Source organism: Scomber scombrus, chromosome 15 (genome assembly GCF_963691925.1).
Source record: "Scomber scombrus chromosome 15, fScoSco1.1, whole genome shotgun sequence".
NCBI classification, from domain to species: domain Eukaryota; kingdom Metazoa; phylum Chordata; class Actinopteri; order Scombriformes; family Scombridae; genus Scomber; species Scomber scombrus.
In genome coordinates this window covers 22,251,832-22,278,782 of record NC_084984.1, presented here as the reverse complement: position 1 = coordinate 22,278,782, position 26,951 = coordinate 22,251,832, and the positions used below count along the sequence as shown (strand labels likewise).

Sequence of the window (26,951 nt, the reverse complement as noted above, 5' to 3'; positions counted from 1 at the left end):
ACTAGTAGCTTTAGCTAACCTGAATACTTACAAGCCTCCTCTTGATACACTGACATAACTTACCTACTGTCTTTCAACCACTTTGAAAAGCTTTTTTTCATCCCTACGAAATCTTTCTCTTTCTCCCTCTTCCGTTTTCTGTTTTGTGCCCCCGCTTTATTTTCTGCCTCTCCATGTTATTAGGTCCCTGTCATCAAATGACAACACGATTCAAATGAAAACACTCCTGCTCCTACGCATGCTCAGGGGGCGCGCACCGGAGCGCCTGTAGTGTGGAGAGGTGAACGGAGGGGAGGCGATTAGCGGAGGGGCGCCTAATCAGTGACGTGCCTCTGTTATTGATCATATCATTTACTCTACATGCACAAACGCTGTTATATACAGAAAATGCTGACTCGAAATAATTTTACCCCCATCGCTTTGGCGCCCCCTCAATTGTGGCGCCCCTATGCGCCGCATATAGTGCATACCCACTTTTTGCGCCACTGAGTGTAGTCAAAGCAAGCCTTGTGGCTCCAACTTTGAGTCACTGGTCCATCTCCTCATAGTTTTAACCACAGGTTTTGCACATTTTAATTTCTTCCAGTAATTTGGGAGAAGATGAATCAGACAATGATCAGAGAGTCTCAAAGCTGCATGGAGAACAGAGCAATATGTATCCTTTAATACAGTCTAGCATTGGTCTAGTCAATTTGCATCCCTGGTGCATCATTTAATATGCGTTCTGTATTATTTTTGTTATCAAACTAGTTCATACAGTTTAATAATTGTTTGACTTTAGTCATTGTACAGAAGACAATGTAAAACCAGAAAAACCAAAGCATCACATCGGAGAAGCTGTAGAGTGTTTGACATTTTCTTCATAAAAGGCTTAAATGATTAATCAGTTCTCAAAATTGTTGTCAGCTAATTTTTGTTAAATTGCTCATCATATAAACATCCTGCACCAAAGTGGGAATGATAATTTGCATCAGATTAGTCTTTAAATACGTTTACTCAGAGTCAGACTGGCTGGATGGTGGATTGCAACACTCTCTGGTGTACATATGGATTCTGCTCCACATGGCTATTCTTCACACTGTACTCGAATACGATTTTCCTCGGTAGCAAGCCTATTTTAAAACCCTGAAGAGACAACAGCAGCCCCGAAGGTTGCATAACTTAAACAACTTGTTTTCCACATGCATTTTCTTTACACCTTACTGTCTCGTCTTGTTTTGTGTAGCTCACTCATCCTGTTGATCTCTGTGCCCTATCTCATTCTCGCGCCCTCCTTATCTATCCACCCTCTACGCGTCTGTCACTTCATCTCCTTTCCTCATCTCTCAAAACCATGCATATTTTCCACCCCCATTGTCATTCAGATTTCTGTCTCTTCTTCTCCACCCACATGTTGCCTCCTACTTAGCGTTTCTTTGGGTTTTTTTTATCTGTATAAACCGTGAATTACATAAAATTATCTACCAGAAACTTCGTCAGCCCTTATCGTTTAGAGCTGGAACTCTGTCTACCTGCAGCAGTGACAGCCAAAAATGCCAGACATCAGATATCGATGTGACAGTAAGAGTGGAAAATTACTCATATCATCATTTCCTCCTTGCCTGTCTTTCACTTTTCATCCTGTATGAGTTTTTTTTTTTGTCTCTCACCTTCACGTTTCTCTCTTTATCATCCCATCAGGGTCTTTTCTCCCTCTCTCTGTAAACTCCCTATTTCGTGAGTTTTCGTGCCTCTCGTGAGACCCACCCCCTCATCCTACCATTTCCTTTTATTCTTTGCTTTCCAAAGCCCATATATTGTGGCCAGGCAGATTAAAAAGCAGAGCATAATCCCTCTTTTCCAGTTTTTCTTTGTCTTTTCAACCATTTTCTCCTCGGACACCCCCATTAAGGAGAGTTGTGATTTGCTGTGGTAAAAATAAAAACAGGACAATGATTACAATTTTTACAATCTAACCATCTCTCCCTTAGCCAAGCAGAAACTGGAGGATCGCCTTGCAGCCGCGGCCAGGGAGAAGCTGGCCCAGGCATCTAAGGAGTCCAAGGAAAAACAGTTACAGGCGGAGAGGAAGAGGAAGGCAGCGCTCTTCTTACAGACCCTCCGCGGCCCCTGCCCAGGGGAGCCTGAGGCTAAGAGAGCTGAACTAGATGCATCTGCACAGCTTGAGGTAGGAGTCAGTATTTGTCACTTTTTAACCAGACGATTGACAAAGTCATCTGAGCTCAAATAAAGACAAAGAGATCCTTAATCAAGTCACACTTTGGAACAGGTAGAGTCACAAGTTGCACGTTGTATTATATTGCAATTTCTCAAGAACTATTTATTGTATGTGCACACTGTTTATGTGCCTCTTTCTTTGGTACAATTAAGTGGCCCCTGATGCAATAAATTCACAGTTTCCACACATGTATTCACAGTTCCATATTTTAAACACAGGTTGTTTCACATCTGGCAGACACCAAGTTTTGTCAAGGGAAATTGCTTCAACATTATAAATATTTCCATTACTGCCATTAAACGGTTGTACTGTATGTGATGTTGAGATCATATCAAGGGTGCAATAATGTTGGGCCTTCCCACACCACAGATGTCTCATAAAGGGAGACTCCTTCCTGCAAGGCGTAATACCTCGCCATTTGAAAGCAGGAGCCAAGAGGACCGTGAGTCACTGGGTTATTTGCAATGAGTTGTTGGAAGAATGAAACTTGAGAGTAGCCAATAACATCAGAGGAAAGATACTGTGTGTACAAGAGTAAATAAGTTGTTACGCAAAGTTGGAAAGTTCAAGTGAAAATATCATTGCATTTTCAGTATTAGAAAATGCAGAAGATGATGTATATTCTGTTGATAATATGACTTTTAAAGCGGAGGTATGCTCGAAAAGGACTACTTCATATGAGATGTTGTCCGTCCAGACTCAAAGGTAGGGTGAAAAGCCAGACATCATACAGAGGGTCAAGACACAATAATCATTTATATATCAATAACGGAACTCGCTCTTCCAAGGCATGGTTAGTGTTGCGGGTGTGTATGAGGGGCTTTCTGTTTCCAAAAGTTACAAACCCCTCCCAATTCTGGTATGGCAAAGGTGTGGGGGATTTCAGATGCTGCTGGATCATCTGACAAGCAGTTAAGTTGGAGTGGAAGCCCCACTGGGCTCTGAAATGTGCATTTAAACCTCCACAACTGCACATCTCAAACCTGTGTGTACTTGAAACACAGTCTGCAGCTGACACAATCAGAACTATCATATTTATAAAGATGGGGGAAAAAAACATGGAGGAAGTCGAAAACAAACATGTTTATTTGTACACACAGCACAAAGGATTCAGTTTGTGTGTGTGTGTGTGTAATCTTACAATATTGGTACAGAGTGTACTAGTCTAAACACATTTTTTGAACTTACATACAGACTTCAGTCTTGTAAGCCCACCTTGACATTTAATCCTGCACATTTTACACAACTTTTAAAGCTACATTTCACCATATTTGTTATACAATCCTTGAATATAAACAACATCTGATTGGGGTGAAAATTAGGCTTTTTTATAACACCTAGATGAAACTGGTCTGAGTGAGAAAAAAATTACATCCACTAATGAACCAGCGGCAGTGAATAAATAAGCACCACTTTTGTCATTTTAGTTGAAATATTGTTCAATTCTTCACGCCTGGCTAGACCTTGGCACTCTGAGGACAGTGGTTAATTTTTATAAGGTTTTCTTTTCTTTTTATTCCCCACAAGTTCAACCATGGTCAGATGTTCAGTGAATGGAAAATCTAAATGGCTACAGTTGGCTCAGTATCCCCACACTAGCCCCACAACAGCCTCAATCTTTATCTCTGTGTGATTTTTAACATGATTTTTAGCACACATACTGTGCGTTCTTGTATTGCTTTAATACTGTAATGAAGTTGAAGTTGCAGACAGCTGTAGTTGTATTAGTACCTGTCAGTTTGTGGGTGTGTGTGTGTGGCTGCATTGATAGCAGTTTTCACTTTATGTAACCATGCAATAATAGATTTAGAGATTAATGTGCGGTTGCTAAGGAAGCATTTTCACCTACATCAGTCACATAGAAGTGAATATTGATGAACAGCATGTTTTTATTAGCACCTGTCAGTTTGTGGGTGTGTGTGGCTGTGTTGAGAGCAGTTTGCACTTTATGTAACCATGTAATAATAGATTAAGAGATTATTGTGTGATTGCAAAGGGAATATTTTGATGTATCAGTCACATAGAAGTGAATAGTGATGAACAGCATACATTAAAAGGTTTTGTATATACTGCAGATAAAGCATATCACATATTGTTATTAAGTTGTTGAGTCTGTGTCTACTGCTTTTCACGTATAGTCTTAGCCATGTGTAGCCTTACTCCTGGGTGGTGACAGCCACTCTAGTCAGTAATTGCAAGGAAAGGAGGCATGCTGTTGTATGCTGAACAAATTAATAACTATGTACAGTAACTGTTGGCAGTGGTAATGACACTTTGCATCTTTTCCTTGACACATGATGAAAAGAAAATTGAATCATTCCAAACTTTTAAAAAGCTTTATTTAGTCGTTGGTTTTGGTTTGGTTTTATGATTTCCTCCTATCTAAATCACTGCTTTAATTTATATATCTGCACCTTACAAAAACATATGTGTGTTTCCTTAACACCTTAATGTTGTATGGTATGCAAAGTTCATATTTACGACTGTATTTATCTATACATCTATCTTCAGGGCTGAGCTCTTTGGCAACCTCGCAAATAAAAAAATGATCCAAGCAGATGGGAGAGGAAAGAAAGGTTTTGTTTATTGATGTTTTTTTATTGAGCTCAAGGAAACTTTTGAAAATGTAATCGTACCATAATGTTGTTTTATATATGATCTATGGCAATATTGAGAGGACATCTGACAATACAGGGGAATGGCTGTTTAATCGCTTTTCGAGAGAGGAGCATCACCACAGAAGAGCCACAAGTGGAAAATCAGTCAATACATCAACTAAGGTGGCTCCTAATAGATAAAGATAAAAGAAAACCAAAAAAGGTATTCTATTAACTATCTTTCCTGCCCTCTGTTTTGTTTTGGTCCACCAGTGATAATGCTTTAAACTTCAACTTCGTAGCATTTCATGGGAGTGCTGCATTAATGCAAAATTTAAAAGCCTTTTGTTTGTTAAATTAAACATAGGCTAAAAGGCAGAAATACTTTATAGTGTAAATAGGATTCGGTTGCAGTCATTTGATGTGTAGATTGCCTGTCCATTTGATAGATATTTCATGTCAGCTCCTCATGTGAGCCCAACTGATGCGTGGCGAACTGGACTATTGCCTGTTTGGCCAGGTGGCAGTGGGCAGGCTTCTGTCACTATCGTGCCAGCTTTGTCACTTTTCTCCAGATGTTCTGTGACTTGTGCTGTGGCCATCAGAGCGTACAGATCCTTAAGGAGCCTCCAGCATTCAGGTCACTGGCCTTCTGATGATGGTACGTGTGTTGTAGTTGAATGTATTGCCAGTTAGAGATTGTGAACTTAGTGCTCGGCCTACAAAGTGCTGTATGTTTTAAAGGACATAACAGAGGGTCAAGTCCATTTTTATTTGTATAGTCTAGTACACAAATCACAAATTTGCCTCAGGAGGCTTTATAATCTGAAGAGCTATCTTCTATCTTTAGACCCTCGTGCAGTTTGTGTTAAGCTGAAGCAGTAAAAAGGACAATAACTGAGACTGTGGCTGTAAAGGATCTCAGCAATTAATTTGAGTACAATGACATCATAACTTTGCTGTCTGATCCAACGTAGAAGCTACATGGGATTTTTGGTGTCACAATTTTCTACATAATAGTGTAGTTAAAGGTTTTTTGAGAGTGTATTTGACTGTTTTCAGAGAATTTTGTTCCCTAATTGCAAGACAGAGTCAAGCTGAGATATAATAGCTGATGATATTTTTTTTTATATTCCTTGATTCTAGGCATAGTAAGATAATGAGCATTCTGCTATCAGAGGGCGCAGCATCAATGTTAAAGTTGGATAAATAGGAAAGTGCAAGGCTGTGTAATGATTGGTTCATTATAAGGAGCAATTTGAAGAACAAGTGTTTTCTGAGTTTGCAGCAAGTGAAAAGAGGTCAGAATGACTTAAGTGTAATTAAAATTTCTAGTTGGAATGAGTATTCTGATCGCAGAATATTGTTGGAGTTGATGGGTTTCATGCTATATTTTGGATGTTGTAATGTAGTTCACTATATTGGGGCTCTATGTAGGTTAAAGTATGGATGTGAATATTGATGCCATGTCTCTGTAGAATTGGCAAAATGAGCTCACTTGATCTGTTTATGTAAGCTCTCCTATGTTTTCCATTCCTTATCGTGTTGTATATGCACTGCACTGTAGTGTAAGCCGTTATGAGTCAACAGAACCTGCTGAATAAGCTTTACAGACCAAGGGCTCCCGCTCTTGTGGATGTGATTTTTTAACTTTGCAGTTTCTTCCTTTCAACCTTTTAAGCACTTTTCAGATCTTACTTGCTTTATCTGTCTATTAAAACGCTGACTCTCTGTTGTTCAGACACAGGTGTCTTCTATATAAATGTCTCTTACGGGTTCATTCAGACGTCACATTGTTTTGTATTACAGGTTAGTTACAAAAAAAAGCCACAGTGCTGACATGATATTTGGCACCGGGTGCAAGAGAAGGAGCAGTCACATTAGCAGTCACTCTCAATTCACCGCTGCGAATTGAGAGTCTAATGACATGAAGGAGAAAGAGTGATCTCAGTTCTCGCTCAGGCTTTCAATCAATGATGAAGTTTAAAACTTATTTGCAGTTGAAGCCTTAATTTATGACCACTGTGACCACGAAGAACGCTCACCCACTTCTTACAGATAATCTCCTTATAAATCTACTCATCAATTCCCTCATTTATTAGATGGAGAATTCTGCTGCCTAGCTTATTATATAATCACCAACAATGCACAAGCATAGAATGTCAAGGACTCCTAACTTTACAAGGAAGTGAAGTTAGGAGTCAAATTTATTGCTATTTGCTCTAATACTGTATGCAAATTGTTTTTGTGGATATGTTTCTCCATGCTGTCGGGATAAAATACTGAATGAGTCGTTTTTGTTTGTTAGACTAATTTGACATGAGAAGAATTTCTTCAGATATTCTCTGTGTGTGTTTTTCCATCTGCTGCTGCAGCCATTAGGTTACGATTATGGCATTCAGTTCAAACTTGTGCTGTGGTGTAAGTGATCCAGAGATATTACAGGGTCTGAGCTGATATGATTGTTGCTACCGTTTATTCATTGCCATCACATTTATGTAGGTTAGTACCTCACAAAACGGAGACATAAATTAGAAGTTTTTATTGGTGGCTATTTGCCATTTTATGTTTTCTATGGTAAATATAAGGAGAAAAAAAAATCTATTTTAGCTGTAAAGCTAATATTTTCACCTTCAAGGATTGATTTTTTTTTTTTTTTACCTTCTTTCCCATTGCTGTCTTTTCAGTGTAGAAACTTGTCAACTTGTCATGTTTAGCTTTTGTAAAGGTAACCTGTGGGTTGTTTCTTTTTTTTCACAAATTGGATTGTATATAAAGAAAGTCATTAAGACCCAATGAAGGCTTTTCACCAATCAATACACATCTTGTGTATTAAGAGCATGTCACAACTATTCCTTCCTGTTCTCCTCTCTTTTCCTCAATATTCCATCTTTAATTAGTTTGAAAGTCTCCTCATTTCCTCCCCTCCCCTCACTTCCCCTCTCTCTTACCCCGGGACTGTTAGCTACTTATTATTGTTACTCCTCTTACTGTCTGCACTTGGGTATCTTGCCAGAGCAGGTGTGAGAGGGCAGACACTTACGGGGCCCGGTGTTGGGATAAGCTTCCCATACATCAGTCCTAATTTTAAACCAAACCTTGCTTTCCTATCATTTCATTATCTCTCCCTTAGCCCAGACTGCAGATAGCGTGCAAACAGAGAGGTATAATAAATATTCATCCTCTCTCTACTTTCATGCCTGTCTTTAGATACTTATTGATTGTCTTCTGTCATGGGCATTTTTCTCTTCTTTCTCTCTTGCCCGTACTTCTCTGCCTCGTCGGCCTCCTTCTTTCATCCTCTTTCATCACCCGACTCTCCCTCCTTATTTCTATCTGTCCCTCCCATTCTCTCTTTTTACGCTCCACCCATTTCTTACAGATTTGAACAGATGGGTAAAGGGGGTGGGAGTTATTGAATTGGAGCGATTGAAGTTAGGAGTGAACAGATTTTCTTTTATGAAGTTGAACTAGGACAGTTAAATTTATTTGAGCTAGAATACACCTTACTTGCTACTTCCTCTTTGGCTTCTGTGTTTATTACTCATCACTCAAGCAGACATATCGTTTATGTTAATGTCAGCAGATAAAGTATGCCATTTGATGTCTTTTTTTTAACCAAACACCCGTATAGTACTGTGAGTGCATACATACACATGGGATGGCCTCAGGAGCGATCGAAAATGTAACCCGAGAAGATAAAATCTGACCTTGGAAGATTTAGTGCCATGTTTAATCCACTGATGGACTGAAGCTGTCTTTTCAGTCTGAATCCAGCAGCAGGGCAATCTAATATGAGCAGACAGAGCCACATTGGGGTAATTAGAGGCACTTTGCAGCTGACAGTTACAACTCAGTGTGTAGCCAGCAGACTGCATTATTTTGTGTAGCCGTCTTTTAATCAGAAGAGTAAATTGCTTTTGTTGTTTTTTTAAGAGGGGAGAATGAGTACTAATTTCCACTTTACCTGAGCCAGACGATTGTGATCCCATGCCCCTTTTAGTGTCCCTGTGATTTATTATAGTCTCTTTTTTTTTAAATACATCTCCTGATATACTTTTTTTTCTCCACCATGTTCTCTTACTGAAATGAAATTGAGGCAGAAGATGGTATCTAAAAAAAATATTTTACATTTTGCACATACAGAAATAGAAGCACAATGTTAATGTTGCCAGATAAGGGCAAAACCCCTATTATTAATCATAGTATTGATCATTTTACCCATATCAATTAAACTCATTGTTTTTTATTCTTCCATTACCATCTCAGCACCCTCACTGTAGAAAAGTGAAATGACATGTCATTAATATTCTGATGGCTTGTGTAGTATTGTAAGTATTTTCATACTGTGGCATTGAATCTTTTTTGAGCAGACATTGGTGGGCATTGAAGGATGGACACATGGATGTTTGCATAAATAAATCTCTAATCTCTCTATCCAGCCAACCGTGTGCATCACCTGCATCTCTTTAAGTGGACTGGATCCCATATTGATTGTCCACAGATGTATGGAGATATCAGGCATTTGGGAATTCATTCAATACCCACAATGTCAAAGAGACAAAGAGTCTGTTTAATTCAGTCAATACGTTGTTTGTTTTCTTTTGTCTTTAAGCCAATTATTAACAGAAGTTTCAGCCTCTAACTGAAAGAAATAGTGTCCTTACTGATGTTTATGCATTTTCCTCTTTTATCTGCCTTTCTGCCTCCAGATGCAAGAAGCCCTTTCTGTTCTGTCCGACCTTCCACCTCCTCAAGTGTCTTCTGCACCACCTGCATATCCTCAGGACCAAAGGCCCCCTGCAGAGAACCAAGGGGCCTTCCGCAGTAGGGAGGCCCCATCCTCATCCTCCTACACTTCCTCCAGAGGAGGAGACAGAGACCGAGACCGAGACCGAGATAGAGATAGAGACAGAGACAGAGACAGAGACCGGGACCGAGACAGAGACAGGGAGAAAGACAGAGACAGGAACAAAGGAAGAGAGAAAGACAAAAAGAAGAAAAAACACAAGAGGAGATCCAGATCACGGTCGAAGAGCAGACACTCCCTTCCCAGTGCCTACAGGAGATCCCGCAGGTCCCGGTAAGACACAGTGGAGCCATGTACTCATTCAAAGATGGGTTGAATTGGATTTTGTTTCAGGGTGCTGTGATTTTATTACTAAATGATTTTTTGATGCATCTCAACTGTTGCCTTTCATGTTTTCTCTCACCATGTGACTGCATTTACACTAACATAATTATATCTGTAACAAAAAAAGCTATGTTTGATATTAATAATTGCATGGTTGCAATTGAGTGAGAGAAATTAGCCTTTTGTCCTGATGGTGTACAGTGTAGCTGTGCAGGTTTTTATTGCTACAGGCACATCACCCTGGGAGGAGCAAATGTAATGTCCTCTATTGTTTTATTGTGTTTTTTTATTCTTTTCATGCTCTGTTATTGTGGACAGAATTTCCTTTTGTAAGATTGCTAAGATCTGAATTGAGCTGCCATCTTTGAACAGAATCTGCTTATTTTTTTAAAGGGACAAAGAGCAACAAAGGCAGTCCACTTAATATTTTCCAGTGTTTTCCTGTTCATGTAATGCATATGATGCTGTGTTTGATGAAATTTCACAGGGATGAGTCAAAAACCTTCTCTGAATAGTTATTTCAATTGCATTATTTATGGGAATTTGTTCGCTTATGTAACCATTTTAAATGTCTATTAAAAAAAGTTTGCGTTACTTTGAAACTCACATTGTTTCATGTAAACCTAACCATAGACTCACTAACCTGACATAACAATTCATGTGAAGTAGTTATTGTGATTCAAGATAAAATTACATCAATTCATATCATTGCAACAATTTACTTTCCTACTTGGATACAGCGGTGTATGAATGGTACAGCTGCACTGAAAGGTATGAGACATGTAATGTGACAGGCTGAGAATATAATGATTTACCACCATTCACCATCTGATTTATATTCTAATTCATCTGAATATTTAGTGCAAAGCGCCTATAAGAAGAATGAAAATATGAATAGAAAAGTAATTTTGTCCTTCTCTCCCTCCACATCTCTCCATTGCACTTTATCCTTTCTTTCTCTATTCATACTTCCCTTGAAAGACGAAGAGGAAAAAAGCTTGAAAGTGAGATGAATGAATGAAGAAAACATTGGGGCTAAATAGGGGGAAAAAAGGGAAATGGGCTGGAATAAAAGGATGTAAGAGTATCTGAAATGAGAATTAAAACAAAGGAGGTAGCATAAGGGCTAAGAGAAGGTAATTATAGGCAGGTTTGCTTGTGCCGTTTATCATTGACCAGTATTGACCAAGCAGCCTTGTTTTGCCATCCAGCACAAACTGACATTAATTGGCCTCTCCTTTCTGGCAGGTATAGTTTCCTTTTCTAACCCTGGCTATTTCATTTTTGTAAATGGCTCAAATGATATGCTCTGTATACCAGCCTATAGGAGAAAATGAATGTAGCTTTGCCCTTTTCTGGAAAGAAGTCTGACAGGTGAATTAATCTCTTATATTACCCATATTTAACACTTTTTTTTCTTTTTCAGGGTTAGTGTAGAAAATAGTGTGTTGAGAGTGCATGTGATATAATGTTTATTAAAGTAATTCACATAATGAGGATATGTGTTTTGTGTGTACTTCCTAACACCACATTAATGTCTTCAGATTGTCTGATGGAGCTATTTACAAACCATCTCTTGCTACCGGTCATGTTGAAAAACTTTTTTCTTGGACTACCCCCCCCCCATTGTCAAATCATTCTCTTTTCACCCTCTTCTTTTCTTCTTCATTTCAAATTCATCAGCTCCTCTTCCACACTCTGCCTCATGTAATTTAATGGCCTCTTCCCATCTTACACTTTGTCCTCCTCCCTGACCAGATCCCGTTCACACTCCCCGGGGAGAAAGGACAGGAGGGGTCCCTCATCAGAAAAGAGACGTGATGAGAGAGAGTGGGAGCGCTATCATCCCAGCAGCAGCTCCAGCCTGCCCAGGGGGCATTCCAGATCCAGGTAAACTTAACAGCAGGTGTCTTCAGTTTGTAGTGAGCAGAGTCACGGGTCTTCACACACAGCTGTGTTTAATATACCGCTGCAAACAATGTTTGTTGAGGCACAGAGGGGTACTAACAGGTAGGTGTTCAATCTTAAATGTTTGATATTTTTCATTAGGTTTTACTAAGACAATGGGGAATCTTAACATTTGGTAAACCAATAATACTGTGCATGTGTGTATCTATAATACATTGTGCAATGTTTTACATTATGTTTTAAAGATGGCTTTAGCCAAAATACCAATTCGAAAGACACTTAGTCTTCACTGATGGAAACTGCAATCGACAGTTTGTACTTACATGAATTCAAAGCAGGGCTCTGCTGAACACATAAGCCCCGCCTTCAGAAAATATCCCACACCCTTGATATATTGTACACTTAGCAGTCTTGCTGCCTGAATCTGAAATATTTAAGCCCCCGCTTTGCTTTTCTAACCTTTGTCTCTCAGGTCCCCCTCTGATAAAAGGAGAAGTTCCTTGGTGTCCTCAGGACAGATGCAAATTGCAGGTTCCTCTTTTTCCCCTTATTCCTCACCGGGCAGAGCTTTGTCCCCATCAGCTAGCCCTTCCTCCAGCCTGGCTCACTCCAGGTAATCCTTCACAAGCCTGTCAATCAACTAGCTAGGAATTTAAGTTGATTTACCAGGTGTAACTGCAAGACTCCACTAATAAAACAAACTGGCATTGAGAGGACTTGGGCTTAGAGCTGACAAATGAGAAGATTTATACAATTTACACTCATTTTTTCTTTTAAAACTGTCATATTTAGACCAATAGATTGTTGGCTCTGGGCCTGTGAAGCTTCTGTTTCTCCTGAAACAAACAGCATTGCTAATAGACAGGCACATATACTAGTTCAACACTTGAGTAATTGGCTATTATAGCAGCCTGTCAAAACTGTGCTGATGCATCTCGTCAAAGGCCAAACTGAAGATGATGTCCAATTAACTTCCTGTCTTTGAAGGCTCTTGACAAACACTAACTCTTGCTTTAAATATGTTTTTACTGTTTTTCTGCCGGCGAGTCTAAGTAATTGACTGCTATTGATCAGTAAACCCCTTTCCTGAACAGCAATTATCATGTAATAGTTAAGCAACCATAAGTAGACATGGCCAGCAAATCAAGATTTGGTTTCCCCCACATGTTGAAGTGGTGCACATGGATCCTTAATAAGAAAGATACTTACCATTTGAAGAGTTTGACAGTCTTTCTTAAGTCTTTCCTAGACCAAAATGGAAAGACCAAAAGTGTAAGGAATGACCGTGTTTATCTGCTAACATCCCAAACCTTAGCATACTGGATAATTAACTTGCTTGCCTTAATATACATGGTTATTAAAGCACATGTAAACATTTGTCCACTGCTGCGTGTGTGCAAACATGACATGGAGTACCTAGCTGATTGAAATACAAGTGTAAAATCACTTTTAGCTTGCACTCCATTTTTTACTAATCTTGAAGCATACTTTCAAGGAAGGAGCTCTGTGCAGAGACTTTTTGTTGTGTGGGATGGTTGGCAAACAGAGCAGGAACATACTGTATGAATGCTGTTCCACAAATTGCATGGGGTCATATTACTTGCAAGCAAATGCAATTGATTTATGTAGCTCAAAAGTCCTAATACATACCGAAGCAAAAAAAATTGTCATTTATTTGAAAAGTTCATCAGGAAAATTCAAGTGACAATAAAAATGGAAATGGCTTTAATCACGATGCATTGCAATACAACAACCCTGTTATATCTCATTTAAGGAAATGTCTCTTCTTTTCCAACCTGAGACTCATTGTCATTGTTTTGAGTATCATTCCCATCAGATTTACCATTTCAGACACCAAGTTAATTGCAGAGGTCTTGTTAATGAGCTTTCATAGTCTGTAACTCTTTGGATTGATAATGAATAAAAGCACAAAAGGGTGAAAGAAGCAGCAATGGCAGTAATTAGATGTTAAAAAAATTATCTCTACCTCTAATTGTCCACATTTTTTCTCCTAGTGTCTAAATAGAAGCAGTTAGGTTTGGACTAGCTGTTCCATCTGGTTGAACTAATACCAATTCATTTAAATAAATGTGATGTTTTCCTGAAATCATTGTTGAATGATTACACACCATTTAAATATTTGTGCTTAAACAAGAAACAAACCTGAAGGCACAGCTCCTTTTTGTACAAGGACAGACTGTTTGTTTATAAGTGAAGTATAGCATACCCCATAATTTTATGCTTTTGAGGGAATTGCTTTTCTCTAACAACATCCAACCTCAGCAGTATATTGGCTAGGTGATGCCCTTTGTTACAGGTGAGAATGCTTTTATTTTTAACAAAGAAGGTTTTCTTTTGCTTTCTGTTGGTTATATGTAGTAATTGGGCCTTCTATTCAGAGGAATGCAATTATTTTAGCGGCCACATAAGCCGAATCATTGCAGGAGGAGACTGGCTTTTATCTTAAATTCTTTAGAATTCTTTAAAAGTTCTGCATAGCCTTTGTAGGCAGCTCACCAATCCATCCTCTGTGAATAGATGACGTGGTTTCTGTCACTTGGGCTTTTTTCTAGTTTACTTTCTACAAGGGATGGAACTAGAGCAAGATACAAAAATAAGCCCAAAGTGTGCATGTAAATGGGTATAATACCCACAGATTGAGTGACAGTTTTCTCACCTTACCCCAGCGGACTGAAGCCTGAAATATTCATAGCAGCAGTCTGTTGTGCCGTTTCTGTCACCTATTGTGATCAGTTTAGTTGATGCACATTACTTTCATGTTAAAAAAATCCTTGATAAAGGTGCACCCCAGTGATCTACTGGTCAAGAAACATGCCACATAACCACGCCTGTCAGCATTATTAGATACTCAGCTGTGTTTGAAATTGTTGGCATGGTTTTTGGTTTTAGTTTTTACATTTTTACAGGTCATATGCCATTCCTCTCTTACCTCTTTGTTTTTTCCCTCTCCTCTCCTCTCCTTTCTAATGCCTTTCTAACTTTGAACATTTCAGAAGATGTCATGAATATTGTATAGCCTTTCCTGTTAACATGATTGGTTTTTCTTTTCTCTCTCTTTCTGTGCCCCCCCCCCCTCTCTTGCTTCCCCTCTTTTCTCTCTACAGGGGTGGTTCTCAGGAGAAAGACAAGGCAGTGTCCTCATCCATAGTATCCTCTGTTCAGTCCAAAATAACTCAGGTATTGTTCTTTGCTTTTATCCCAAATCTGTCCTCTGCTGAACTTTTCAGCCTTCCCAACGCGAGGACTAAGTGTTGTTTCGTGTTTCCGCTTTGCAAAGAGGACCGCTCTTTTTCACTTACAACATATAAACTGGTTTCTTGTCTATGACCTTTTTGGGAGGCGTTACAGTAATTAATTTTTTAATCTACTTAAGTATTCTCATTCATCTGTGTTTGTACAACACATGCATTATGTTTTATTTAGCATACTTTATTTGAACCATGCAGAGCTGTGTTATGATGTTCTCTGACCTCTGTAAGTCAGTGTAGCTGTAATATTTATCATTTGTATCTTGTACTGTACATCTTGTAGATTATCTAATCTATGAGCTGAAGTGATTTTACACACACAGGCAGTAGTCACTGGAGGATGTGCATGTCAGGATCCATTTCCTTTGAATCCCTCTCACTGAGTGGTAGGCTGTGCACATATGCATCTTTGTCTCTAACATTGTGAGTTTGTGTCTTCTGGAGCAACTATTTATTTACACCGCAGCTGAGTAAAACAGCATTTGAAAATTTCCAGTTGACAAATAAATTTTGACCTTGGAAACAGCAGTTAAAGGATAACTTCTTATTTTTTTTTAGGTCAGTCTTAAAAGAATAGTCAGTTGCACATACAGTATATACACTCAAGCATGTTTTGTTGCTCTAATCATTCCTCCTATTCATACTTGTAAAGGGAAGTAAAGAGATCACTTCCTAATCTGCTTCTGATGCAAGTGGACAAAAATCCACAGTCCTCATTCAGTATGAAAATGCAATGTTAGGTTCATTGAAGCAGTCTGACTCAGACAAATCAAGTGGATCTCTTCCAATGCTGTGATCTCTGTAGGACAAAATGTCCTTTTTGCATTACTATCCTCTCCACTGCAGTGCGAAAGCAGGAATTTTGCACTTAACAGACTGTAACCTTGGAAGATCCCCACTTGCTTTGATTAACTCAAGACTGCTGAAGCCTCATGTTGAATTCAGATAAACTTTGCAATATATTTTTGCATAGTACAAGGACTCTGGATTTTGTCCCCCCATCACTTACATTGGAAACACATTAGGAATGGATTTATGAATGACCAGTATGAACAGGAGGAATGATTATAGCGAGCCAAACGCATTGATCGGCCCTCTCCAAACAAATGCCACAAAGTTGGAAGTATACCATTGTCTTAAAGGTGTTTGTTTGCTCTGGCATCAGGATTTCCTTAATTGGAACTAAGAGATCCAACTGAAACCATTAGAAAAAGCCCCAGAACAAAAGTACGGAACGTGCTATAGAAGCATCCACTTACTTGTGGCCATATTATGTGCCAATAAGCTCTAATGGAATGAGTGGTTTGTATGTGACAGGTGAAATGTGGCTTAGTTGTGGGTTGTGTCTGTGTTGTTTAACTATGGTACATTGTGTCCCTCATTTGAGTGTAAGAGCTCACATAAAAGGCACACTGCGTCTGAATAAGCGGTATAAACACATTACTCACAATGTAACCTCACATACACCTCGCCAATAAATTCTGACCCTGGTACACATTCTCCCTGCTCCACCCTGTTTAAAATTACTATGTCCAATTTATTTATGGCTGCCATCACACTGCTTTCAGAAATGCACCATAATTAAATGCTTGCACACGTCCCTGTTCTGGAAGAAGAATATGTTGAGCGATTGGCAAAAAACGCTAAAATAGATGGATGGATAAAAGATACTATTTTTTAGATTCTTAAAGGAAACCTTTATTTTTCTTTGTCTCCCCTCATATGACTTTTATGTCATTTCTTTCTTGCCTGTTGTTAAATGAGCAAAAAGGCTCCCAAGAGTTATTAATACTGTAAGCCAGTGTTCAGGTCAATCAGTTACCATTAAGACAAAGGTCACACACTGTTTTCTCTTCAATATATTACTTGTTGCCTCTCTCCTCCACCACTTTAACACAACATTATTATATACTGTTCATTCACTTAATTTTGACTGCTGGAGAAACATGGAGAAACATTCCTTCAGACAAATTTAAAATCAATTACCTTAATTTGTCAAAAGCCTTAAATCAATTCTAAGATGAAAGATATTTCCAGAAGCGTCTCATGCCTCACATGATGTGTTTCTTTGCATTTTCCCACAAGATCAGCACCAACATCTTTGATTAATCATTTTAAAATGTCAGTTACGTCACTCATACTCGAATTACATTACATTGCACGAAGTGATGCAATATTGTGATGTATCAATTCTCATGCAACCAGTGTGCAAGTGAATGCATCGCACCAGCAGTGTAGGGCCTGGTTTGTTGGACCCCTGCACTTTCAGTAACATCTACCAAGTAAATGATTTAGTACTTTAAGTGTAAACATGTGATGTTGGAAAAGCTATACCTGCAATAAAACCAGTGTTGCATTCAATGTAGCGAGGCTGCAGCGGAGGCCAGAACCCAAGAAGCATTCAGACTCGAGCTAATGGAGGTCAATACAGTGTGGATGGAGAGACAACGCTAGCTATTCTGTGAACAACTTACACTGTGATGTACTGAATTTGGAACCTATTCTCTCTTAAGGCCATGGGCCAGTGTGTGTGTGTGTGTGTGTGCGCATGAGGGAGCGATGGAGTGTCTCAGAGTGAGTTTCTATTGTTTCCTGACCAGTTGCAGCATAGATACAGAAGCTTATATCTTTTGATGCGCCTCTTTCATCAACAACAATCATCTCATTTCTTTTTCTCTCGCTGTCCCAGAAAAAACAAACACAATCTCTTCTTCTTCCTTTATCTCAACATATCAACATAAGCTAGCTCATGAAAACTTGCTGTTTGCTGCTGCTGCACATGTAAAGATTCGCAACCACTAACTACTTATACCCCATCTGTGATGTTTTACAAACACATCTTGAATAATTCAGCACACCCTCATCTGCCTAATGGTCTCTTCTTCCCTGAGGGTGCCTGGTTGCTATTCGCCTCATCCTGTCTTTCATTTTCGTCCTGTTTGTCTTTGTTCCTCTGTCTTCTGTTCCCTCTTCCTCTCTGCTGTACTTTTGTTGTGTTTTATTCTGTTTGATAAATACTTTGGGCAGTTTAAGAGAAGCTATTACACCTGCATTTTAAACATTACAGGTTTTTTTTGATGATTAACACATTAGACATGTTTTCTGTTTTTGCTTTGAAAGCTGAGCCAGCAGAAAAGCTAGGTCCAATCTAACTTGTCCTCAGGACATGATAGACAAAGGGAGAGCTGGAGAGAAATGATCTTAGAGTGTTTAACTGTGTGTGAGACAGAGAAATCTCAATGTGTTGCATAGCTCCCCCAGGATATCTCTAACAGTCTGTTCTAGTGGTATTAGTTAACCTTGCAGTGTGAGTATGTTTGCAATTAAAAGCAAATCTGTGAAACTTCCTTTTGTGTGTGATGCAACCTGATTTCAAACCTATTAGGATTTTAAAACTGTTGTAATTTGAGCCCGCAGTAAGAATACTCAAGACTTCAGTAAGAGCGAGATGCTGGATAGTGATTGCACAAGTTACTCATGAGGTTAATCGTGTTTCGTTTGCAGGCCATCACTGCTCCTTTTTATAGAAATCAAAGTTTTCCCACATCAAGTCAACTTTTTTGGTGGGAAGAAAGGCCTTTTCTACACTCAACTGTTATGCTGTAACGTATTGTTTGTTGCTTGTTGTACAGTTAAGCTGTAATGAAGTTTTTGCAATAATTGGTTGTTCTAACTTGGATTACAATAGGGTTGGGTACCGAGGTCTGTACTTTTAATGGTACTGACCAAACTACGTCGGTACTACCGAGTGTTGATTCATGTCAAATCAAACGGTGCCAAATTTCAGTACACTCAGTCCCATCATTCTTGAGCGAAACACACGAGCTGAACGCATGTCAGTGCGGATTGTTATGTGCCTGTCTGGCAGTATATTATTACGTGCTCATAGGTGTTATACCACCAGTAGCCAGCAGTACCGTTTGCCAAGAAATCTCATTAACAGCTCAGTCATGGTGTCACCATCTGTAACTATTATAGCGCTACAGCTACACAGATGCATTCTTGGAAAACAGTGCTAACAACAGAAATACATGAATACAATTGTTTAGAAGAAATATGATTAATATATCAAATATATATTCCAATTTATTTTTTGTTTTAATTATTTTTGTGTGTGTAAAATGTATCTTTATCTTTGCTGGACAGGTACCACTAACATTTCACTACACATTGTAGCCTACTGTGTATAATTGTGTATTTTTATATGTTCATATTTTCTTACTTTTATTTTGTTTTTGAAATGTTCAAATCAATAGGGTGAAAAAATTAAAGTAAGAATTTTGGGACTTTTTGGGTTGATACTTCAGGCATTACAGATTTAGAGTAAAGTACCGAAATGAATTACCATTGAGTACCGATACAGAACACCAGGTACCGGAACTGGTATCAGTTCAAATGTGAAAGGTACCCAACCCTAGATTAGAAGTATAAATGCTTTTAATGTGATCAAGGGGCAGTCGGAAATATTCGCTTTGCTTTAGCAGCAACTTGACACAACTCTGATGTGGCTGTAGGAGAGTAAACAGTTTAGTGAGGCTAATATCGATGAGCTAAAATATCAAATGTGGCAATTCTGGATTACCTGCGCAGGAATTGCGGACTCTGCCACCAACAGTGAAGACGACCGTGTATAGAAGTAGTTACTGAATAACTATCGCTGAAATGCTGACCATTTCATGAGAATCTGAAGGATTATAACCTTTTACAAATAGCATGAAATAGCTGCATCACTTTTTAAATTTCATGGTAAGGGTGTAATTATCATTAAAAATACAACGGCTGCAAAAGACTAAATCTACAGAGAAGAATCATCTGCACTGTTTGTCCCCTTCTGTCACAAGTAATGTTTGTTCACTTACAAGATAGGGTCAATCATTTGAGCATCCACTTGAATTAATGACATAATAAGTAAACATTTCCAATCGCAGGACCTCCGCAGGTAAAATATACCACATCAGATAAAAACTGCTGATTTAACTGTGTGTGATAACAGCCTGCAGTGGAGTGAGGCAGCGGTGGGTTTGGATTATTTAATTGTTCATTGTTTTCAGATTGAATCTTATTTTTCTTTTATAAACTGGTGGATGATTTAAGGAATATTTAGATTATATTATGTATTTATAATGAGCTTTGTCCTTTTACAGCATGTTTCCACAATGAGCTATCCTGCGTGACAGCTGCAATATTACAGTACTCAATCTGTTTTTTGCTGTTTTCATTTGCCAAGTCATTTGCAGCTCACAAGAAGTCAACCATAGTTGAGCTACTTTCCATACAGTCAGTAATAGTTTTTAGTATTGTCATATTTTGTGAACACTTCTTTGCGTGTGTTTGTGTATATTCAGGTACACCAGGGTTTACATAGAAACAGCCTTTTGAGTGATTTGGTATGACAGCTCCTTCCCTCTGTGATTACAGCTGTTAATTTGTCTCATCTGTCAGGAGAGCTCAAGGGTGGATATTTGTCCATGCGTGTATGAATCACTCTCGGGATTCCTATTTAGCATTGCAAGCGAAATTGGTCAGCAAAATTTACATTTTGACCTGAAGTAGGGAGAAATTTGATGTGAAAACAAAAAATTACATTTTGGCTATACTCCCTACAACTGACTTTATATTTCTCTGTTAAGTTCTACACTTTTTTTACCTTTTTTTGGTAAATGTAGCTTTTGTTTTAGTCATATATTTATTCCCACTATAATAGACAATATCATATGCTACATTTACTGAGGGCCACTGAACAGTTGGGGAGCAGGTGCTTGTAGATACAAAGATTTTGAGAGGAGATAAACACGTGATTCTCAGTGCTTTCAGGGTGTTACTTTGTACTTAAAATAAGTTATGTGTTTAAAGATGCATTAAGGAATTCCTAACAACTAGAGGGCAGGAAGTACAAAACAAGCAAGCAAGTTCCCTTAATATACAACCTTAAACATGAGGTGATGGTTGTGAATTCATGAGTAAAAAAATCAGGGTCCTCCTGGCTAAATGTTTGACGCTCTTGTAGCTTCAGCTCTCTGCTGCATCCGCCTGGATAGATAAAAAACAGTTAGCTTACAGAAAGCAGTGTGCTGAAAGTAGCTGCCCATCCTCTTTATATGGGGAGTTTGATGAGAGCCAGAGGGACACAGCAAGTAAAACAGCAGAGCTTAAACAAACCAGTGAGCTTAAAGTGCCTGGAAGCTGCATAGAACTGAAGACTGGGGTGTTGTTTCCCAGTGGGAACAGTAGTACTATCAGCTCTTTCATACATTAATGAGTTATATGAATTCATATTGTTAATAATAATAATAACAGGAAGATTTCTAAATTGAGAAGCAGTAATATACAAGAATTAAAAAATGTTATAATATGTTATCACATCAATCAAATCCTATTTGTCAGTTACTTCAAAATGTGTGTGTGTGTGTGTGTGTGTGTGTGTCCAGCTCAGTTGTTGTTTCTAGATCACTTGAACTGTTTCTTTTTTTTAATGATGTTGGAGAGGAAGTGATAGCTGCATGTAAATCAAACCAAAGCAGAAAGAATGAAGAAATGGATCAGCAATAACTATACATTCCACTCAGTCCCTCATCATGTTGGTGGTTAACCCTTGACAGGGAGGGTATTCTGCTGTCACAACCCCATTTAGCAATGTATAGATGGAGACGTGCGGTGCATTTAATTCATCACTTTCTCTATGTGTGTGTCTCTCTCTCTTTCGATCACTCCGTTTTCAGGATCTGATGGCCAAAGTGCGAGCCATGCTTGCCACCTCCAAGACCCTCCATCCTCCCAATTCCTAAAGAAAGTGCGGCTCTTTACCATCCACGACAACCTCGGCAGATCAGCAAGCCGCATTCTCCAATTTCCTGGACATTAATATGGCCTGGATCTGTTTTTTGTTTTTTTTGACTCCCTGTGTTTATCCTTAGTTTATCATTTCATCTTGATTTGAGCATCAGCAGACTCAGTTTGGCTGCAGCAATGTGAGAGTGAGGTGAAGGCACTCACTTAAGTTGAAATATCCAGTTTCACACTTGACCTGAAATAATCAGCGTATGAGCTGGGAGATCATGTCAGTAGTTGACATGTTTTGGTGCAGGGAATCTCAAATGTGGAAATAATCCATATGTTATTTAACATCCTGTTTTGAAACACTTGTCTCCCATGTGAGGACAGTTATTCTCTGCAGCATTACCTAACACTGCTGGAGGTCTGTATTATCTCCTTCTATGAAGGGTTGTGTTGTTTTGATCAGTTCATTTCTGTCCTCTCTCATGTACTATTCTTTGCTGTTGTTTGCCCTCTTTGTTCCCCTCCCCCAGCTGCCTTTTCTCTCCAGCATCTCACCCATCTACATGAGAAGCTGTTTTAATTTTTTACTCTCGTCCCTCAGCTCTAGTGCGTGGCCTTCTATTTCTGTTCCTCGTTTGTACTGAAATGGAATTTAATGCAGAACTTTCTAATCCAGTCTGTCAATAAAGTTTCAATTATGATTTACATCTGGCCCTTACTCCTTTCCTTTTTGCCACAAATACAACCGGTCATTGAGATTAATGCCACACGTTTTAAAATAGATCAAACTAATTAAACCTTTTTTGTTATTATCTTTTCCACCTTGATGAACTCTTTTATGACGGAGTGGAGTGAAAAATCTCAACAATCGACCAAGCCCAGGAAGAAATGGTGTTTACTGGCCCCAGAACTTCACCTCCATTGACTGTATTAAGTTTACTGTCACAGCAGCATTGCTAATAAACCCTGCAAATATAACAATTGATCTGCTGGTATCCTCAGGGTGTCTTCTAGTGTTGTTGCTGCTGAGATGGCAGATGGCAGAGATGACCCAGTACACAGTTAAAACCAAGGTACAGACATTTTTAGTAGACTCTTGCCTGATGACCTGATGAGTGCAAGCTCAGAAGAGAGTAAATGTTCAGCGATAAGCCTTTTTAGGCCATGCAGTGCCTTGAAATAATCAATAAAATGTCAATAGTAGTTGTTTAACAAACCAGCAACCAATTAAGAGATACTAAAACACTATCAGAGAAACTCTATGTTAGGACCTGTGCCAACAAACTGAGGTAGAGCTTCCAACCCCACACCATGGGAATGATGAATATTCCTCACCTCCTGAAAAACAAAAATAGGTGACCCAAACAGCTTCTAATGCTTTTTTTTTCTTTCTACACTGTAATATTTCTCCATACTATTGATTTTTTGTCGCTGAGTTAGAATTTTGCTGGTCAATATACACGTGATATATTACAGCATCATACTAAATTTAACACCTGAGCTCATTTCTGCTAATAAAAGCACCAAGTTTGCTCCCTTAGGGATTAGATTCCAATATTTTACAAGCCGTCTCAAAATCTCACATTGAATACTCGTTGTGACACAATTTCAGTCTGTGTTCAATCTGATTTTAGTGCTGCACTGTGCATAAAGTGCTAGACAGAGTGGAAAATTGGCTTGGATTGGTTTCTTGTATATTGTGCTAAATTGGCTCAAGTCTTTTCTACAAATGTGCACTGACAACTACAGCAGTCGGACACGACATCATGAACACCAAGGAAATATAATGAGTTGAATTCTGGCTGAGAATATGTCAAGGCGGTTTGTCTAGTTGGTGAACAATCACTATAGTATAACATACACAAGTGTAGTGTTTTCCTGTAGTTGAGCATGAAAACGGTACAGACAAGAAGCTGTGTATGCTTGTTTGCTTGATAAACTACCACAATCCACACTGGCTTTACTATACTTATGTAGCATAGAAATTATTTGTATGCAGTATTTATTCATATTATAAAGGTAAAATTGTAAATGTGATTTATCACTCCACCATCACACAGTGCAACCTTGCACTAGTCAATAGAAATTGTTTTAAATCACAGAAATTGCCACTGAAACAGTTGTCTCCTAAATTCAACAACAAAACGGAAGAAAATGAGTGCAGGTATATGGAAAAAAAGTTTGGCGTGGGGATATTTAAGAAGGCGTCTTTTTCGTTGAATGAGATTTGAAAAAGCAAATAATCAGACAATATTCAGTAATTAATTGAAGTCACGAGTGTGAATTGGATACAAACACTTGAAATGACTGTCTTCATGGGGAGAAATGGAATTGGTACCAAGACAATTTATTCAATTATATTTTTAACAGATTTTTTAATAATCAAATCTAGATGCTAAAATCTCGATGGCACCATTTGCTGCTCTAAGGAAAAAAAGGTTTGCAAAGCATGTTAGCAAACCCGAGAATAAAAGAAACTCTAGAACAAAATTAATTAAATCCATTCTACTGATGAACACACTTTCTCACTTGTTCGGCGTAACACACACAGACCCTGCAGTCATGTTAGAAACACTGCAGGGTGGAAGGACAGATTAGTGCCTCCAACATGGAAACATTGAGCTGCAGTGCTCGTATGCTGGGTGTCATGTACTGTAGTGCTGTGCCTGACTCACTGAGGCAGTGTTACTTTATCAGACAGACATAAATACAATAGCGACATTTTAAGTAAACTGCAATCTCAAACAATTTATAGCTGCAGGTTCTGGTAATTTTAGAGCACTGCACTTTACTGCTCTTCCTGTATTTCTCTACTTTGAAAGGATGGAGCTGAACATCTTATAGAAAAGGTCAAAATGAGGTAGAGCAATACTTTTAGAAAGCAACTACAGTCTTACATTCGGCAGCACTGTTTTTTTTTCTTTGTACAAGGGTTTTTGAGGGCAAGCTGAAAGGTTCTCTATTGATTTCACACTGGGTTGTTGGGTAACCGCAGAGCTGTTTCAGGGTTGGTCCAAGTGAAGTCTCAAGTCATTTGAAACAGGTCCAAGTCATTGACTGAAGTGTGTCAGTATGAATCTCGAGTGAAGTCCTCAAAGGCAAGTCAAAAGTCAAGTCTGAGGGTCCTTATGCAGAGAGCAAGGCATGTCCTAGAATAAAAAAAAGAAAAGTTCTCTCCTCTATCCGCTCCCTCTTCCTCTCTCTCAACCCAACCAGTCGAGGCAGATGGCTGCCCACCTAGAGCCCTGTTCTGCTTGAGGTTTCTTCACTTTAAATGGAGGTTTATTCTTGCCGCTGTGGCCAAGTGCTGCTCATGCGGGAACATTAGGTTTCTGTAAATTAAAGAGTATGGTCTAGACCTGCTCTGTGTTAAAAGTGCCCTGAAATAACTTATGCTGTGATTTGGCATTATATGAATAAAATTGACTTAATTATCTTAAAATTATAACTTTACAATGACTAAAAACTGTTATTTCATAATATTTACAACAACTGCGAAAACGAAAATAATTTAAGTGTATCCATAAAGCTGGGATTTTTCTATATTTTTCTATTGTCAGTAACTCTCATGTACAATGCCAAACCAACAATGAACTGATCCTACTTACAAGTTCTGTGTGTATCCAAAGCCTGATATATTATATTTCTCTCTTGTATACCTCTGTGTTGTGTTACTTAGTCACTGCGCTGCACTGGACACTGGGTTCCTTCCTTCACCATGAAGAGTTTGGGCATGTTTGTTTAGAAATGGCTCCAATGACTAATAATAGTGACCACGTTTTCAGTCTCTGAAGAGTATTTGTGTAAGCTCCATTTACAAAGCTTCAATGGCTTGTTGTGTTACATAACCTCACAACCTCTTGACTTTGAACTGAAGTTCCTTGAGAAATGTACAATGTACAAAGCAGCATAAAAAGCAGCATAGTCCCTGAAAACCTGTTGAATATTTTAGAAAAGGAGGAAAACTAATAAGTTACTTATTTTATTTAGTTCACTGATTTCAGCTACAGTCTTGGATAATAGGCCTAATGAACTCTCAAGGTTCTATCATGCACACACTTAAAAAGTAAGGCTCAATTAAGAACCTAACATGGTCCCTCATAGCCACATTTAAGTACTAAAACAAACCTTTAGCCTATCTGTTGGTTTTTCAATGAATAACTTGAATAAGGTACTTTAAAGAATTTCCATAAACAAAACACCTGCTTTCGCATCAGTGAGTGTTAAGTGGCTACATTTCCAACAACCTTGAAAGTTTAATCTGCTGTGTGTGATTTTATGTGGCTTTACTCACAGACGGATAATTTTAGCACATTTGGCCAGGAACATGAACAATAAAGTTTCTTATCATTCCGCGGAATGATATACAGATAAAAATGAAATTAACAGTAATCTTTAACATTTTACAGAAATAAAAATAACAGCTCTATGAATAACAAAAAGGGGGAATTTAGCAAGTACATAAGAAATCTATGTGCCATTATTTGATTAATTTATCTGTCAAACTCTTCCACACTGAAGTGAGTTTTACAGCAGATGTTTCAAATCAAGTCTAAACTGCACAGCTTGGGGAGGGTGGACAGACAAATAGACAGGATGCGCGCAAATTGCAATAACGTTCGGAATTATTCGACATCATGGTGTAAATTTGCCTGGGAAAGGAAATGATGAAGTACTTTGCATACAAGTTTTATTTCGACTTGACGTGGTGCTACATGGATGACTGAGATTAATCTATACATGTTTCTCCACATAATTAAACATTTGCAACAGATAGTCAAAGCCGTTTTATAAAATAATCCATCTTTTGGTATATGAGTACACAAATTGTTAGATGAGGCCCTTCCGTAGTATATTCATGAGTTAATAAATAAAATAAACCAGATCTTTCACATTCCTTTTTTTCTATTAGCAAGTGTCTTGCCTCAATGGTGTATGACATATCCAGGCAAGAGCCATGTGCATGACACATGGGTCAAAAATTTAGTAAGCAGTTCATCTGGCCAACCCAGTGTGTATGGAAGATTTCTTTTTTCTTTTTTTGCCCT

General features: G+C 38.5%; 1 protein-coding gene across 4 annotated transcripts in view; it reads left to right on the top strand.

Annotated features, from left to right (window-relative positions):
* sfswap (splicing factor SWAP) overlaps nt 1-22,608 on the top strand; it is a 58,978-nt gene extending 36,370 nt beyond the window's left edge. For 3 of the 4 annotated variants that reach the window (XM_062434461.1, XM_062434463.1, XM_062434464.1), the window contains 6 exons: nt 1,971-2,167; nt 9,528-9,898; nt 11,708-11,839; nt 12,330-12,470; nt 14,983-15,055; nt 21,846-22,608. In XM_062434461.1, the coding sequence (XP_062290445.1) occupies nt 1,971-2,167; nt 9,528-9,898; nt 11,708-11,839; nt 12,330-12,470; nt 14,983-15,055; nt 21,846-21,911 (980 nt within the window). In that variant the 3' untranslated portion in view covers nt 21,912-22,608. The remainder of the gene's footprint in view (nt 1-1,970; nt 2,168-9,527; nt 9,899-11,707; nt 11,840-12,329; nt 12,471-14,982; nt 15,056-21,845) is intronic. The other variant, XM_062434462.1, reaches the window with a different exon arrangement.
* Nucleotides 22,609-26,951: the final 4,343 nt, after the last annotated feature.